The sequence below is a fragment of the Brachyistius frenatus genome, unplaced genomic scaffold, assembly GCF_029030835.1.
Source record: "Brachyistius frenatus isolate BFR_SWC_R1_liver_20210118 unplaced genomic scaffold, ASM2903083v1 Contig_95, whole genome shotgun sequence".
In the NCBI taxonomy this organism is placed as follows: domain Eukaryota; kingdom Metazoa; phylum Chordata; class Actinopteri; family Embiotocidae; genus Brachyistius; species Brachyistius frenatus.
The window spans coordinates 1,260,948-1,279,815 of NW_027210694.1; the positions used below are offsets into that span (position 1 = coordinate 1,260,948).

General features: G+C 40.9%; 2 protein-coding genes across 3 annotated transcripts in view; one reads left to right on the forward strand and one right to left on the reverse strand.

The window, feature by feature from the left end:
* The window catches only part of LOC138628123 (trypsin-3), a 58,739-nt gene extending 40,719 nt beyond the window's left edge, over positions 1-18,020 (forward strand). For both annotated transcript variants that reach the window (XM_069710961.1, XM_069710963.1), the window contains 6 exons: positions 14,364-14,410; positions 15,592-15,666; positions 16,055-16,208; positions 16,373-16,511; positions 16,631-16,882; positions 17,619-18,020. In XM_069710961.1, coding sequence (XP_069567062.1) covers positions 14,371-14,410; positions 15,592-15,666; positions 16,055-16,208; positions 16,373-16,511; positions 16,631-16,882; positions 17,619-17,771 — 813 coding nt within the window. In that variant the 5' untranslated portion in view covers positions 14,364-14,370 and the 3' untranslated portion in view covers positions 17,772-18,020. The remainder of the gene's footprint in view (positions 1-14,363; positions 14,411-15,591; positions 15,667-16,054; positions 16,209-16,372; positions 16,512-16,630; positions 16,883-17,618) is intronic.
* On the reverse strand, positions 1,569-11,562 carry LOC138628148 (trypsin-3). The gene is made up of 5 exons (XM_069710989.1): positions 11,508-11,562; positions 8,460-8,619; positions 5,290-5,431; positions 4,926-5,192; positions 1,569-3,501 (listed from the first exon to the last, which is right to left on the reverse strand). Exons 1-5 carry the CDS (start codon positions 11,560-11,562, stop codon positions 3,331-3,333), a joined length of 795 nt encoding a protein of 264 aa, XP_069567090.1. The 3' UTR covers positions 1,569-3,330.
* Positions 18,021-18,868: the final 848 nt, after the last annotated feature.

The window sequence follows — 18,868 nt, forward strand, 5'->3', positions numbered from 1 at the left end:
GGACAAACCTCGACCTCAAACTGCTGAAAATTAGACCAAAATATCAGCATTTTTTAAACGCGCACTACTTGTATGTACTAAAAGTAAGAAGGATGGTAATGGCGAATGCTATCAAGCCAGCAGTCCAACCAATGTTCTTTTCTTGCCAAAGTAAGACGCAACCCGACACAGACAGGTGTATCACATGCTTCGGCTTAATATCGTAGATCCCCCTTCTTTCCACACACTGAACCTGTTTAAGGTTTAAAGAGGTCACATTATTTCTCTTTCTGCTTGCCTACACTCTTAATCATATCCCAGCATTCAGAATTAGCTCGTGACCTTTGGTTGACCTTTGACCCCTGTCTAAGAGGACTCCACCTCAACCGCATTAAAACGCTGCATGCTTAAATCTGTATAATATTTATCTGGGGAATGTATTAAACTGATTCTGTACTTCTGTACTGCAGGATTGTAAATGAAGGACCTTTTCCTTGCATAAGTAGGTCTGAGTTCTTCTTCCAGCACTGTCTAAATGTCGATTTATGCGTGTATCATCTCACCCCGAGGCATTAAAGCTAAATTTGTTTCCCTTCCCATATCGGAAAATAATGGATGCGGCCTAGTTTGGGGAATAAGAAGCCATTGTCTCCTGTAAAAGATGTCTTGTCTTCCCAGCTGCCACAAAGCACAGTCCCGCTGGGAGACGCCATTTCGAGGAATGGTCACAATCTGTAGGCCTCGATCAATACTTCTCCAAGCAACCCGGTCGAGGGAGGCTTCTTATTGTGACTCAGCGAGCGTACAAGAAGCCTCAGAATCAAACACGTCAGCCGATATACTCTGAACACTCCCCGGAGAGGATTTCTCATGCCGGAACAAAAAGGGAACCAGCCTTCATGTAACTAAGCCTGTGAAAAATCAGAGGCATAAAAGATGCTAAAAATCCATCAATCACATGACACACCCATCAGCACGGGACAAACAGGGGCCGAGCGGCGACACCGGAGCTCCCTACGAAGTAGGCCATCAACTATTCATTCTGTTGTGATACGCCGACACGTATCGGGTGTGATGCGGTCTGTGCTGATTTTCTTCTTTCTTTTTTTTTACCACGCGACGCGATCGCACGTCTTTGCAGGAATCACTGCTGGCCGAGGCGGCGTCGGAGTCCATCAAGTCCTCAGAGCCGTTGCCCAGATCGCTCAGAGGGAAGACGGGCTGCTTGCGTAGTTCATGAAGGTATTCCAGGTTTGGGATAATTCCTCAGCTTGTTTAAGTGACAAGAAACCGAGACCTCGCGCTCCCGTAAGGAGTGGCATCGCTGTTGTTTTATCGGTAGAGTGACTTATCAGTGTTGTGGCTTTGTTTAAATGACACAGAGTGAAGAGGGACTTCGTTAGTTCATCTGTCCAGACAGCCCGTGTAATCCGTCGTTAACGGCGTCCGCTCAGGGTGACGGCCACAAGCGTAAATTCCATATAAAGAAGTCAGCGAGACATTCGATGGACAAAATGGCAGTCAATTATTTTTATTAATGTGTATAAAACAAGAAAACATTACAGTTTACGTCTTAAAACACTTTTCTTTTTTGTACCTAATTCACACTTAAAGGTGCTTAATGCATAGTCCATAAATAAATCCTGAAATTGGCAGTGATCATTGCTACTTATTATCTGAACTTTATTCTGAAAATCAAGTACTTGCTCACCAAACAGCTGCTTTGTCTTCCTCCACTGCACACACACACAAGCACACACACACACACACACACACACACACACACACACACACACACACACACACACACACACACACACACACACACACACACACACACACACACACACACACTATAGGTCTTTAATTATTGTTACTGAGTTCACATTCAAGCTAACAGAAGAGGAATTCTGAATGCATACATGGTCCTTTATTGATATATTTTTTTTGTGCCACCAACAGTTACAAACACAAAGATTCTCAATTTAAAATAATGTAAGAAAATTAAAATTGCTTTGTTTAACTAATTATCAAAATAGTTGCCAGGTCATTTTCTAATCATTCTAATAAAACAAAACACTTTGCATCTTCACAGACATTGTGTTGTTTCGCTGAACATCTGGACATGACTCAGCACATTTGCTGGTGTTGTGTTAATCACCCGCGCACGAGCATTAAACACTCATATTTATGACGTTGCAGTTGCAGCGTCGGTTATTCTCGGTTAATTGTGAGTGCACTTGCTTACGGCATTTCAAATATTTTTTCATGAGGCTGTGAGACTCTGATTTTGAACGATTTGAGCGGATATGGCACCAATCTTGATGTTGTGGAAATGTGGTTGACGTGTGCCGTTTTGCACCAACGGCGTTGGTGAATTGTTTTTTTTTTTTTTTTTAAATGCTTTAAACATATCGACAGCAGACATGACGGATTTAAAACTAAAACTAAAATAGTTGTACATTTTGGGAAATGTTCACCTTCTTGCCAATAGTGAGATCTGTGCTCTTCCTATGAAGTTGGAAACCGTTTGCTTAGCTTAGTACCAAGTATGAAGCCCGTCAGTCTGGATTTTGGCCTTCGCCATCTTGGTATTTTGGAACCAGAAGTGCCCATATTTGGATGAGCTGGGGACAAGCGAGCGGTGGATCTGACTCAATTGGATTGGGAACCCGAGGACATCACGCCCCGCCCACTGATAGCGGAAACCTGACTGCAGCACTGGCCTGTCAATCAAACAGACACGCCCCCAAACATACCTTTTAAAGCCAAATATCTAATGACAGGATTATTTTGAGATGGACTGACAGAAAACTACTAAGAAGGAATGACTCGTGGAAAATAATTATTGACTTTGTATTTCATGAGAGAATTTAAATGGGAGTTTATGGAGCAAGAGCCTTTTCGGAGCCAACCCCTAGTGGCCCTTCGTGGTATTACATGTTCACAAGGCACTTCCGCCTTAGCCTAATTTTTCAGACCCGGAAGCAAATAATATGGCGGCAAATAACAAAATAACTCGTAGTTTTTTTACACTTCAGATTTTGTTCAACTTATCAAACAAGATTCAACTTGTTAATGAGTGAGATTTCGAGGTTCTGGTTGATAGACTTTGATTCCAATTTTTATGCTCAGCTAAGCTAACATGCTTCTGGCTGCAGCTTCATACTTAACTTACAAACATGACGAATCTTTTCAATAATTCTCCGCAAGAAAGCAAGTATTACCTCAAGTTTTAACACGCGAGGGTATACATAACTGTGCGCGAATGGTAAAGTGAACATCAACTTAGATCGAAGAAGGCAACAGTGAAATTAATGTTGTGAAGTCTCTGCTGAGTAACACCGGGCTCTAGTTCTTGTTACATCTGCTGTAGTAGCTAAATATGGTTTGGTCTATCCACCTGCGAAACTTGGACACGGCGGTGTAGACTCCGGGAAACTGGGCTTCGCCGCAGCCTTTCCCCCAGGACACCACGCCGTAGACCCGGCCGTCGCATACAAGTGGGCCGCCAGAGTCCCCCTGAAAGCGCAGGGCAGAGGCAAACATCAGGGACGACACGATAACTCTCTCGGGGCTCCAGCTAAAGTTTGGATTTCTACCGAACATGAAACTGGTGATATATTACAATTTTGTCAACAAATCCCATAAAAAGATAACGTCAAAATATACCTCTGCGCGGGTTCTCTCTGTTTTTAAACCCTGTCTCCGTGAAAGTCAGCAGGAGGTTGTTGGGGCGGATGGCGTGCATACAGAACACTTGACTCACACATCAGAGACCAGCCGCACACTAATATAATGAACCTATTGGCAGAAGGAATGCGTTGCCTTTGAACATATTACGTTCAGTGTAAACATACAAGGGTGGATCAAAAAGTTCTGAGACGGCTGCTGTTGCATGCCGATGCCGAGCAGCACCCTGTTATAGTTTTCCCAATGCTCCATTCATGTCACGTGTCTGAATGTTTTGATGTCTCAAAATGTTCGACGTCGAACTCTTCAAAGAAACAAAAAATGAAGTGCAGCTCAAACACTGACTGATAAAAAAAAAAAAAAAAAAAAAAAAGCCCATCTGAAGTCTAGCACAGCTATCTGAGACCAAATTCAGCAATTGGTCCGTCCACAGATGAACAATCGACAGCTGGCTCTGTTACCGAACGAAGAAAGTTGGATGTTGAGCAAACGACGGCCCTCATCTCAAAGATGATAGATAAAGACGTGCCTCTGACCAGCTTTGTTTTCGAAAGGTTTGATGGTATTTGGTGAGCCGGAGATTGCTTATCTTTTCATGTGTGTGTGTGTGTGTAAGTGGCAGTAGATGGGGGTGTCTTCAAATTGTAGCAGAATAATTTCCAGCGAATATTGAATTGTTTCTTTGTTTGAAATGACTATTATCTTCCCTAATAAATACAGCAAAACTTGTTTTAATCTGCAGCTGAAAACAGTTATTTACTTATCATAACTACAGTGGATAACTGTTTTTAGAAATGTAAAAAAAAAAAAAAAAAAGACAATACACGTTCTAGGAACATTTTTGAAGACACACCAGCACAAACAAATGCTTTTTCCACTTACGACAAGAGTCAGGGTTGAGAAAAATTGGAAAGAACTCAATAACGGATTCTCACAAAGTTGATTTTGGTCATTTCATGGGATTTTCTGAAAGCAATAAAAATATAGTCCTGCAGCAGCTTTGTCATGTAGCTCAAACTGTACTTCAGAATGTGACTTCCCCTCATCCATCTTTTCAGACATAAGATGTAGTTTTAATTGTAGGAGAAAAAAAAAAAGAAGAGGTAAAAATGTAGGAGAAAGGTCTCTGCTTTGAATTAAGGAGTGCAAAACAGAGAAATGCAACTACAGAAGTCACTTTTTTTACTTTTTGCTGAGTGTCACTAGAAAATATGTTGAGTCCATTTAAAACAGAAACACTGAGATCCTCTCACCTGACAGGCGTCCTTTCCGCCGACACTGTAACCGGCGCAGAGCATGTTTTCCGTGATGCTGCCGTTGAACGACTCGCTGCTGTTACATTTCTCCGTGGAGATGATGGGGAGCTTGACGGTTCGGAGGGTGGCGGGGATCTGGCCCCCGTTGGGGCTGGTGTACCCCCAGCCGGACACCCGACACACCCTGCCCTCCGCTATGATGGCGTCCTGCCTGGGCAGCAGGGCGATGGAGACGTAGCTGTTCAGGTAGATCGGAGCCATCAGCTTAGGGAGAGATGGTGGGACGGAGAGCGATCAGTAAAAAGACCAACAAAAACTGATTCGGACACAACTGAAGTAACAACCCCCTCCTGATGAATACCTTAATCAGCATAATGTCGCTGTTGTTCGTGGTGCTGTTGTACGCAGGGTGGGGCACCACCAGCTGGGGCAGGATTTCCTGCTCTGTGCCCTCGTAAATTGCCAAAGAGTAGTCTCCTGACACGATTATCATTTTACTTACACTGCAGACAAAAAAAAAAAAGAGAAGGAAATTAGCCTCTCAGTGTCGGGATAACACCCCACTGTATAAATCAGTAGTGTCTTAGGGATAGTTCGACACATTTCAGGAAATACACTTCTTCCAAGAGCTTGCTCAAAAGGCCGATGCCACTGTTATTACTGTCCCTTATACAAAGCTACAGCCGAATCAATCTCTTTAAACAAAATGATGGACTATTCCTTTCAGAGTATGATGCCTTTGGCCAGATGCATAAAAACCACTTTTATTCAGATTTATAAAGCTGCACATTCCCCTGATTCATGAGTCATCGTGGAACTGAGTGTGCGAGCTTCGTTTCCACTCCCACAGTCTTATAATAAATAGATGTAGAAACACGTTTAAACAGTCATTTGCATATTGATACTTGTGCCCGCTGTGTGTGCTGCTTAAGTAAAGAACATAATCTCCTTCAAGTTTAAATATAACGTTTCATATAATCAGGAAGTCTTACGCGCACAGCCTGGTATTACCAGACCCACATTAACTTTGTGAATACATGGGTCTGTCACGCTCCAATATGAATCGTTTTCCAGTCGTTGCATCCCAACGGTCGTAGACCCTTTGGGTAATTTTGGAAAAGCCTTTAACCAATCGGCATTTGCCACCATATGACATACGTTGACTTTAGAGACTCGGCCTTCAATTCCTCAATATTTGCCCGCATTGCTAAATGTTCTCACTGCCTCATCTAGGTCTTCCACTTACATCACTTTTGAGACTACATTTCAACGGCTTTGACATCATCGTACTTGGCCACGCCCACTGGTTGCTGACTGGTCCGCCCTTCAGGGTGGCTGAGCGAACCTTCATGCGAACAGGGTTTTCAGACTATAATCACAGCTGAGACAAACAGGTGGAGACAGGCTACTATAGTGTTTTGATTTTTTTTTTCTTTTGTTCTGATTTCCTTTCTTTGGATCAGCAGATATTGCTCTATACATAGCAGCTAACGAAGAAACACTGGATTCTTTTTCAACCCTCACCGACCTGCTGGCGGAGGTGTCTGCGCCCTTGGTTGACATCACTGTCTGTAGCGGCTCAGTTTTACAGCTGGAGTGAAGATACTGGTATCCTATGTAACTGGAGGCATCCATTGGTACCAACCAGGTCATGATAGCTTGTTGTAAAGGGTGCTCAATAACTTGACACACAGTTCTGAGCTGCATCTCAAATTATTCTTTAGATTCCCAGCTTTCAGATGTTGCATCGCATTTCTACGTGACATATACTGTTAACCTGTCATCTCCCCCTAAAGATCTCCCGTCCTGCCTAAAAAAAGATTTAAAAAAAAAAAAAAAGATATGTCTATGGTCGTATCTGAAGGGTATGAAACAGTTTCATCTTTTTTTTTTTCGGTGAATAAGTTATAAAAGCAGAAGTCTTCAGATGTCTAAGGATATGTTTTGATCATTGCCATCATTGATCTTTTTCATAGAAGATATTTTGGCATGTCACAGTATGAAAAGCAAAAGCAGGATGACTGAATTCCATTCATCTGCTTCACTTTCAGCAGCCTGGTTCTTTACATACTGGCTGCTCTTGAATAGAACAGAACCATTGTGTTATTATTAAAAATACATGTTCTTTTGCCTACTGAGTTTTGCTTTCACTGGCAAACTATTTCACGGAGAAATGATAGCAGGAAAGGCGCAGGTGTAAGTAAAAGCATTAATGATGGCTGAGTTCCTGTAAGCTGTGCCACTTGGAACAAGAACAACTAGCTGGAGTCTGGTCTTTATTAAGGTAAATAAGGACAGGGTGCTTTTCCTACTATGACTATAACACTCAATATATTATGCGGAAAAGAAGCTGTTAACACAACCTCAACTTGAAAACGTAATCACCTTAAAAAGTATCAGTGACGTCATTTTTGCCAAATTGCAAACCCATCCATTTAGTTGGTGAAGATGAACGAGAACAGCAAAAACAATGAGCTGAAAGACGCTACAATGCTCTAAAGGAATAGGTTGTTTGTTCTTTTGAGACTATAAGGAGAAGGATAATATGTTGTGATAAGTTAAAATGATGACTTGAACCGTTGTTGTGCGTTACAGTTAAAACTTTGTTTAAGTTTCGCAACCTTGACTGTCATAGCAACAGTAATCGTGTTTTAATAAACTGACCCGACTCGTGATTGGAAACGGGAAACGAATGCACCCAAGTCCGCTGTCGTAATGAACCATCCACCCCAACGCCCAGATTGTCGTTATTTATACGACCGCTAGAGGTCGCTTTACTTTAAAAACGGAGCAGTGGTTCGTAAAAGTTGCTTCCACAAAAGACCTATGTGGTGTTTTTTTTGTTTTTTTTCTTAAACTCGTACAGTACATTGCGACCGCTGTAGATGCTGTGAAGGGTTTTTGAGGACAGAAGCTTGTTGTTTGTCGACTAACGGAAGTAGGCAACCCCCAACCTTTGGGAACTCCACAACACTGAATGTCATTCAATAAAAGGTCTAATATATCAGTTTGCTGATAAACTGCTGTAACCGTAGAATCTGGACTAAACACAAAACATTCTCCATAATTATTGCTTTCTTATGAGCCAAATCCATGTAAACCATATGAAGGAGTTGTTGTCAGCGAGCCTCGAGGCAATCGTACGCCTGCGTCAGATTCCAGCGCCACAGAGATCCATTGTCGCGAGTTTGCTTGTATCATTTTCACGCTCTTTCTTCCAGTCCTGATAAATTCACACCGCCGACTATCTGATATGGCTCCAAATGACCAGATCGCCAAATGAAAGTCCCGTAAACGCACATTTAACACGCAAGGAGAGTCAGGTCGAAGTCATCCGACGTCAATAACACTTTTAATCGCTCAATACGACCTCCTTACAAAAAAAAGCCAAATTAGGACACAAAGAAGTTGAGTATCCTGTGACCTGGGATTTATTTCCCCGCTTCGTCGAGTCTGTGTCGACGCCCCCGGGTTAGCCTATGTAACTTTTATACTCAGCAGAGGTAAATCAGAAGAAGAAATTCAGCTCACCCGATGTTACAGTGTGCTGCTGTGATTACCCAGTACTTATTTATCAAGAAGCCCCCGCAGAAGTGCTGGCGGTCCATGTTCTGTATCGACACAATGTACTTGATTGAGTGTGGAACCGGTGCGTATCCTCCCACTATACGCTCCTTTGCAACATCCCGACCTGCGACACACACACACACACACACACACACACACACACACACACACACACACACACACACACACACACACACACACACACACACACACACACACAGAGATGACAATAAAGATTAGCTCAGAATGGATGTAGGGAGAGTCAACACATAAATGTCTGTGAGGTTTTTGGTGCAAACCACAGAACTTACGGTCGCTCTCTCTTTTTTTTTTTTTTTTTACTGCCGCTGCAGCATCAGCGAGAACAATACAAGTCATAAAGAAAACAACGTAGGATTTCACTGCACGGATCCTTCTGCTTCAGCAGATCAATGAAAGACAATCTCAGCTCCCAGGTGTGTTGATTCACAGCGAGACTCGGCACCACGATGTGTCTCGCGTAAACACAGAGTTTAGAAGTGACACACAGGAGTGGTGTAAAGAAACTCAGAACGTCGGGAACTCATATTTTACTTTATTATTTCGACGTAATGCCACTTCAAGCGTTACGAAAGGTTAAAGACAGTTTATGCACTAAATATCTGACTGCCTCATAAAATATCATAATTTTTAAGATGAAGATACCCAGAAGTGTATAAAAGTTCAAATGATCTCGAATTTGACCAAATAAAATCCTGCCTTGCTCATTAATGAACCAGTAATAATAATCCACTGTATAATAGTATGACAGTAAAACGGCCCATTTGTTGGAAAAATCCCTTTTTACTTTATTACTTTTAAGTAAGTAGATTTTACCTCACTTAAGGGGCATTTTCAATGCAGTACTTGTTTGTAATGCAGTATTTGTTTTCCACTGTATTAATACTTTTACTCAAAGATCCTCTCTAATGTGTTTTTTAAACATATATAAAAGCAGTCTGCTTTGAATAATAACTTATGACATTTTTCCATAAAAAGGTTTCATTACGTGGTTACTATTTCTTTAAATGAGATTTACGACTTCTCCCTTGTTACAATCTGCTTTTTTTTCCTTTCATACATGTACATATTTATATGGATATGTATGCAGGCCTCTATATATTACTTAACATGACCTATATACATAAAACATTTTACATACGACCCATAACGTGCAATACTCCAGCTTCACCACTATTACAACAGTTCTCATATAGGATAGGGAGGATACATATATATATTTTTATATCTATATTTTCATAGTTTGTTTTTACATTATGTTCCTTTTCCCCTGTGTTGCAGCAACTTAGATTGTTTTCTTTAATTTGGTTGCAGTGACAATGAAGGAATTCTGGAGGAGTCTTGATTCTGACGAAATTAAAAAAAACATGTAAATACTCTTAGCGTTAAAAGTCGGACTGCTGGATACGAGACGTCTCAGTGTTTGTGCAAAGCGGGCTTTAACACGACAGAACTTTACACTGGAATATAGTTGCTGAACAGCTAACTGAAGAATTGAAATATGGGAAATCGAAAACGACTTAAAAGAAACGTCAGCGATTTTGGGGGCCATTGAGTGAATGTATTTCTAAAATCATGGCTGAAGCCCTGTGAATATTTCCATCTTAAAGGAAAATACCCAAATTGCACATCACAAACCACTGACAGCAATTTCAGGCCCGGAGAGGCAGTCACCTCGTTACTGTCCTGGATATTGATCGCCAGCTATAATTAGCAGCAGTGGTGCGTGTCAGGAGGCAGAATGGTAACTTTATACAGTGCACTTAGCAATGGACCGGGTGTGTGAGAGTCACACACACATGGAGGTGCATCAGTGAGCATTGTGTAAGACGTAAACCTGGAACAGCGGGTGCGCCATGTGTCCTGAAATGGAAATAGATATATAAGATTTAAAAAAAAGCACGTTTTGTTATTTTAAATGCACAAAAGTAGCAGGTCATTTGTAGCAGGTCGATGTTTACTGATAATGTAGTTAGCTGCAGACAAATCTACTTTCTTCTCGATTGCGTCCATCTTCATTGAAACGAGCCGAAGCACCGGGGGAAACAGAAAGGTTATCGGCCTTCGGCATCGTCGCTTTGTGAAACTCAGCTGCTTCTTATCAGATCGTAAACCTGTTCGAGATGTTTATCGGAGTCGTCCTTTTATGTTTTATCTTTGTGACATCATTTCGGAGCACAAACGTTGGCTACAATTACTTATTGTTGTTTTTGCTGTTGTTCGCCTTCATCTACTGTTGCCGAGGTTTCAAGTTCTCTTTGTAAATAAGCTCACTCACTTTTACTGACCTTTTCTGTTCAAAAGCTCTTCATCTCTGTAAGATATCTTTGTTGTGCCGCAGTAACAGTGTGCACGCAACAAGAATATTTACAGTTATTTATCATATTTTGGTTTTAAATGAAACTTTACTTTTTAAAATATAAGCTCAGCCAGCAAACTACAGTTGAGTGTATTTAAAGTGCACGATCCTACATCATGAAGGATTACACTGAAAAGGATTTTACAGAAGCAAAAATAACAAGATTTGACACATATTTCAAAGAAAATAAGGATGTTTTCATTATGTTTGTACTCACATATTCCAATTTGTCCGTCATTTTAACTCAAATTTATTCCCATCTCCTTCTTTCTTAATACTCTGCTTGCATGATTGATGATTTAAAGTCTTGAGATGTTCATTCATATCAGACGGGAAAAGGCACTTTTTCCCCCTCAGCGGAGCATCAGCCATAACTAAATAAAAAAGACGGTTTTCAAAAATGTACAGAAGAGTTACTATTAATATATTAGATTAGACACGCTTTCCTTGCAGGTCCTCGCAAGTAGCTGCTCAATTTTATTGAACCATAACTGCGTTGGGTTTCGGGAAACGTATTACAAACTTACGGGGCCATTGTAGCCCAGAGGATTAACTCCACTTAATAAAGCCCTTTTAATAAGACCGTAAATTCAAGTTGAAAGAAGCTTACTTACAGTTTACAGCCAGGACTTCCAACAGTATACAAAGCAATAAAGATGGCAGGTCCATAGTGGGCAAAGACAGCAGAGCAGTCTACCTGCAGTGAGAGCTGCTTTACCTGTGTGCTAGTTAATCTCAAGGGGGAAGGCATCGCAACCTGCACTCTCGGGTTTCTTATAGTTTCTGTTTCCGTCTCCATGGTCACCTCCTTGTCTTGGTGCAATTTATAATTGAAGCTCCTGTGTTTCACCTCGCCCGTGACCTACTCGAGGTGTCCTGCGGTCGGCCGCTGTTTACGCAATTACCCGGTTGATTGTTGGCTCATTCGCTGTCGCGTTAAAGCTGCGGGGGGGGGATGCATTGGGCGCTCATCCACCTGCACGTCCGCGGTACCCGTGCTGCTCAGCATTATCGTGTATTTCTCAGCAGCTCCCGCACTGATGTTGTAGACCCTGACAGGACATGTATGACTGAAGCTCTGAAAATGGATCAAATGAGCGGCTGTCATATTGAATTAAAGATGCGGCGGACGGGGTCTCCGCAAGCAGCTCGGCCTCTTCTCGCTTATTATTATCCCCCCCGGAGGGATTAATGAGGGCTCTGACGGATGTCGTCCGGAGAAAAGCTTTTTGTATCAGACCAGGTCAAGACAGCACGCCTGCTCCACATCTATTCTCGGGGCCCGGGTGTCATTAAAAATGGAGCACAGCTCGGGCCGGTCTCATCACCGCTACCATCCCTCTGCGGAGTTCCCGACCGCCGCTGGCTGATAGCCCTCTCTCTTGCCCTCGTTGCCGCTGATAGCTGTAGTCGTGCTCCTGATATCTCTCTGTCATCCCCTGAGTGCTGACCGCTGACTTTTCATTCCCCACATGACCCGCTCCTCAGTCCAAGTGCTGTCATCGTCTGCCTGTTCTCACATTCGTCTGCCTGGTTCTGGACTGAAAAGTCACAACTCTCCTGTTTTTGTGTTTTAATGTGCTCACTCGCTGTATAATTAAGAGCTCAGAGTCCTCAGCCCTTTCCTTTATAAACTAATAAGCACAGTGCAGTGTTATTGAACTTTAAGTACATTTTTAAGTGCTTGTTATTGTTTTCGACAACAATTTGACATATCTGAGGCATTTGTAACTAGTAAATAATAAATAATAATAAATTATTATAATAAATTATTCGACAATACCTAAATATTATACTGCAAAATAACTCCAGCTCTAATTAGAGAAAATATGTCCACGTGAATTTTTTTCCACACGTTAAGTTTTAAGCTGTAATGTAACCCATTATAAGGAAATATGATAACAACATGTTAACTGTTATCAATCAGTTAACTGTTTATAAAAGAGTCATGAATCCTTTATAAGACTTAAAAATATGGACAAAAACATTGAAATATATACAAATGCAATATGTGTACGTACTGCTCAGTAATTTTACAATCTGAATCTTCATATTTAGCATTAGTTTGACTTTACTACCTCTGCACAACGTCGCAAAATTTTTACTTGAGGATTTGCGGATGAGAAGTTAATGTGTTTTAATTGCTGACGCTTGGACACGATTCTGTAACAAAACGCTTCGATGGGAGTCATGAAGATCCTGACATAATCTCGGTTTTAAGTCTGTAGATCGGAGTGACGCGGAGGCCTTGCCACTGCCAGCATCGCTATTGTCACTTCTCGGTACTGACGACTCAGCACGGGCCTCCTGATGAAAGCTTCTGTAATTCTAGCCTGGCTCCGCCCACTTTTTGGCTCACATTGTCGCTCGTCGCTGTGATTATAGTCTCGAAGCCCCGTTCGCTCGGCCACTCTGAAGGGCAGCCAGTCAGCGACCTGGGGGGGGGGGTTGGCTAAGTGTGATGAGGTCTAACGCGAGTTTCTAAGTGTAGTTCCAACAACGGCGGCGGTGGTAGCCGGATGAAGGGATACAAATCGGTGAATATAAACCCAGAACAATGTGGTGCATAATGCATGCGGGCCAAAAAGCGCCAAAGCGTGTAATCCGCCTGTCAGTCCAGTAGAGGACACCGTGTCAGTGTCACGTTTTGCCTCACATTTGCGTGAAAAGTACACGCAGGTATCACCAGGTTCGAACAAGAAACAAAAATCTAGATTTTCATTCTTTTAATTGACGGTTTTTTAAATTATCAATAATAACTAAGTTAACTCGTGGAATTTCACAGGAAGGGTAATACTTTTCTTTACAGTTATTAATATACATAAAAATGCAGCAAAGGTTGGCTGAGTGTTCCTATTGAAGGTCAATTCTTATTAAATGATGTTTTGATCTATCATAAAAAGCCTGTAGTGGTATCTGGCATCATTTTAAAACTTATTTTCCAAACTTTTCTCTGGTGCCCCCGCCTCAAACGTGACGGTTTGTTGCTCTACTCAGTTATAAATAATGAATAATCCAAACAATAATACAAAATAAATGTTTTTTTTACATGAAATCGACAATTTTTTTTTATTGATTAATCTACAAAATATAGGGGCTTCAACGGACACTCAATTTTCATTGATAAAATTTCTTTTGTTGATCAACTAATTAAATAATTGGGAAATCGCATTTGTTTATATTTAGTGTTTCCCAAAATAAGAGTTAGAAAAGTAGTAAATGTGTTAATTTCTGTATTTATTGCTGCAGTACGAGTTTAAGTAGCGTAGTATTAGTGCATTAGTTAATTGTGCTATTGGGCCCATTTGTACCTTACTGAATAATATTTCCCCATGTTAAAGTTTGAAGCCAAATTATCATCGCGTACAATATCTCTGGCTAAAAGGTAATTCACTTGTGTGTAATTGAACCTGGAGGTGTTCGACAACAGAAAGTTTGCCTGTAGTTTTTGATCCCTTTTGTATTTTCAGGAACAGAATGTACAGTCAGGACATAAACGGAGAATCATCACTCCCAGGTGAGAATCATAAAGCCTTCACGTCCTCTGGGTTCTCCACTGCATGTTCTCATACATTATGTAACTCTTACAGATCTTAAAAGGGAACTCGGTGAAGAAATAATTATCTTTACCCGATTATGATTTGAGTTCCTTATACGAAGATAATTTTCCATTGGGTCCCTTGTGTTTGCATGAAGACATACAACATAAAGTATTTAACATGGTAAAATCCATATACAGTTAGTTAAACCACGAAACAGGCTGCTGGTTTTTTTTAAAAATTTTGTTCCTGTCCCATAGTTCAGTGACGCAAACGAAGTCCCCATTGGGACTTTTTTGTTTTTAAATTTGGTATATCGGTCCATAATTATGTAGGAAATTCAAATTAAGCAAGCGAAGCCGAGCAAATTTCATCCAATCAACAAGATTGTATACATTTGTTCTGTCCATAACCTGGTCGTGATGAAGATGAGTGTATAGAGGCGTTCCCAACCTAAATACTTGCCGTGCAAGCAGAAAACTAGAGCTTAGAAATGGACATGATTCAAAAGAACGCCTCAGCTTTGTCATGTAGTAGGTCAGTTTCATTGTTGCTCCGTGAGATGTTCACAGAACACAACAAGACGAAAAGATAATTTAAACAAAAGATCTGGACAAGGATACAGTTTCACTATAAAAGGCTTCGTGAGGGCATCAGCCCCATCACTTGGATACTCTGAAGGTTCCTGTGTTTGGACTGTCAGGTGAGCAGAAGATCCTTCCAACCTTTTTTAATAACTTATATATACAATATTCAATAGTCTGATCAAGTTTCGCTGTATGTTTTCAATTCAAATGAAAAACGTTGTTACCGAATTACGGCGAATACATGTTAATGGCATTAAAATGGTCATTAAGGACAATATTTTCAAAATAATAGCAGCAGAACGTAATGACGAGTCATTGTTAAATGTTTTTGATGCAGGGAAAAACGTTTGACATCGAATTTAAATGAATTATAGTTCATTACGGGAACTGTAATACGATTTTAGCCATTTCTGTGACATCAGAATACATCATGTAAAAATGTCCAACTTCTTTTTTTTTTCTCTTGAAGATAATCAAGTTTTATTAGGGTTGTCTGATCCTGAGCAATTAAATTATTTCTACAATCTAAACTGTACATAAAAGCTGCTAAAAGTCATTTTTCTGCATTACAGGTAAAATGACCGTACTGCAAACCTCCACTGTGTTGCTGCTGTTGTCTTTCTCAGCAAGTTCAGGTAATTTATCAGGTAAGTTTCTTTAATTCTTCAAAAAAAAATTGGTCCGCGGCAGATAACAAAGGATATGAAATCCTACACTCAAGATGCATTGTCATGTTGAAAGGCACTTTAGAGGTAACGGCAAACAAGAGGGTGAAAACAATCAGGATTTTTGATATATCATATTTTCGGTGACGTGAATGCAACAATGCCTTCAACCTTCCCTCTGCGTTGAGATAATAAAACCACACATTTCCCTGACCTATTTTAACTGAATATACCACCGTTTTTTTATTTTTATTATTCTTTAACATTATCATTTCCCTCGTGATGTGTTTTTTTTTCAATACCAAAGAAAATCCCAGTGATCATGAACACTTCAAAAGTCTCATTTTCTTCCTGTTATTGGCGTGTTCAGAGACGCTTAAGGCGAGGATCATTGGGGGTCACGAGGTGCAGCCCTACTCTATCAAGTATCAGGCTTCCCTGCAGAATGAGAAAGGGCAACACTACTGTGGAGGAACCCTGGTGGACCCACAGTGGGTGGTGTCTGCTGCCCACTGCTGGAAGCCGTAAGTACTGACACCAGACGGCACCACGTAATAATTAACACGGATGTTTGGAGAAGAATTTGTGGGTTTTTTTTTTTAATTGATTGTGCTGATATAAAATGTTTGAAAGATGTAAAGCTGTCATTTCACTGTTTTTTTGGGGTTTGTTTTTTAATAACTATCAGGAGCCACTTGATGACGGTGGTGTTAAGCGAACACAACTTGTACGTAACGGAGGGGTTTGAGCAGGTCTTCAACGTGTCGAAGATACACATCCACAACTATAACTACAGGACATTCAACAATGACATCATGCTCATTAAGGTGAGCGGTCTGCATACGCTCCTCGCTCCCCTACTTATTAGACGAATGATTGCGCTCGCTCGCTCGCTCGCTCTGCAATCTCGCAGTTTTGTTGGGTGTAACTTCGATCTGTGTTGCAGCTGAGTGAGCCGGCGCAGCTGAACGCCTACGTCCAGCCAGTTCAACTTCCTGATGAAAACACCCTTCCTGTAGGAGGCATGTGCACGGTGAGCGGCTGGGGGGTGACGCAGGTGTACAGTTACACCCTCTCCCCTGTGCTGCGGGCCGTGGACGTAAGAGAAATTCCTTACTGCAACTGGTACTACTGGGGAAGGATCACTTCAAACATGATGTGTGCTGGAGCTCGAATTGGCGGCAAGGATTCTTGCCAGGTACATTACTACGTAATAATATGGTCTTTTATGACACACACACACTATTTTTAAAATTCACATTTCCCCTTTTTATTGCTCTGATTCCATGCAATGTATACTTCTGTGTTGCATGTTAAATGATATGGAATAAGCATTAGTTTAGCATGATAATATTTGCTAATTAGCACTAATAAATTACCGCTAAGGCTGTTTTTTTTCAGAATGTCAGTGCTAGTTTTGCAGGTATTTGGTTGTAGACAAATACAAATTTTGACCTGCAGGTGGACCGCCCATGCACTGGTTGTTGAGACATTTCACTCCAAACCAAAATGTTCACCTTAGTGTACTCAAGCGGTGACCTCTGGAGCTGGAAGACGATGCTAACGCAGAAGTGGCATAAACTGCAGTTCTCCAAGGGGCCACTTGAGGCTGCTAATCCCCCGCAGACGGCTTTCTGGGAAACCCATGAATGACATCACGGATGCCACGTCTATTTTTGCAGTCTGTGGTTGTACAACAGAAAGTGTCCAGGGGTCACCAAAGATAGTATCCATCCCCTCAGGTCTATGAACATCTGCACAAAATATCACGACAGATCTGGTCATTTGAGATATTTCAGTCTGGCCCAAAGCAACTCTTTTTAACACTTAGATAACACTGCAACCTAACACACAACCCATTCGAGACTGGCGGTGGAAAGATCTCGTACCGGAAACGTGTTGAACATCCTCTGATTTATCTTGCTGACCCACAGGGTGACTCCGGTGGTCCCCTCGTCTGCGATGGTTACTTCGAGGGCATCGTTTCTTGGGGCATCGGCTGTGCAAATTCATACTTCCCTGGTGTCTACGCCAAAGTGAGGAACTACGTCCCATGGATCAACTGGGTTATTAACAGCTCACCATGAACAGACCACGATGCTTTTTGACCTAAAAGTACCAACAGCTGATTCAACGTTATTTTCAGTGGCATATTTTAAAATTAAAAATGTAATTGCTACCACTTTTGTGCTTTTGCATCGTATTGAATGTAACCTTACACATTTAGTTAAATTGCAATTTATAATACACAGGTTTAGTCATTTCTAAATATAAGGACATGTGTTATTATACTTATGATAAATTGATTTTCACTCATTCATTTTTCTAATAGGGAAATCGGACACGTCAAAAAAAATTATTGTTGTAATTGTTTTTCTTGTTTTTAATTGGTAGAATTAGTAAAAGTTAAATGTCACTTTTCCTGTGTTTTATTTGCAGTTTCGAAATCCTTAAAAAAATTGGTTTTAAATAAAAAAAAAAAACATTTAAATATAGTTTTACATCTCTTATGTCAAACTTTTCTCTGGTGCGCTGCCTAGAACAGGCTGTTTTGTGTCTGTATCTTTAAAGCACGTTGATATCAATGACTGTCTCTTCTGATTGGCTGACTCTTTTCTGAGTGACATACTTCCAGGCCAATCACAGGTTTTCTTTGGTCTTGTATCTTGCTTGCTTGATGACGAAATGACTGCTCAGTGTTTTCTTCCAATATAAACGGTTGGATGCTGTGCCTGGCTGAGGGCGGACATGTATCGTGAGCATGAGTTTTGTGACATCACAAACTTATAGAGGTCTAAATGTCACTGAATGTGTGCATTTCTCTGTGTAAACAGTATTTATATAGCACCTACACCTACATCCAGTTCATATTTAGTGTTCATGTATCATGAGCATGAGTTTTGTGACATCACAAACTTATAGAGGTCTAAATGTCACTGAATGTGTGCATTTCTCTGTGTAAACAGTATTTATATAGCACCTACACCTACATCCAGTTCATATTTAGTGCAAATAACTAGGATTAAACATACATTATTTCAGTTATAATCAGACAACAGGTAAAAAAAAATGCACATCTGGGAGCTCAGAAGAGTTCATAGAATTAATAAAGTGGAAAAACACACAGGCCTACTGTAGGTTTTTATAAGAGACATAATATAATACTGGATGAAATATATTGATT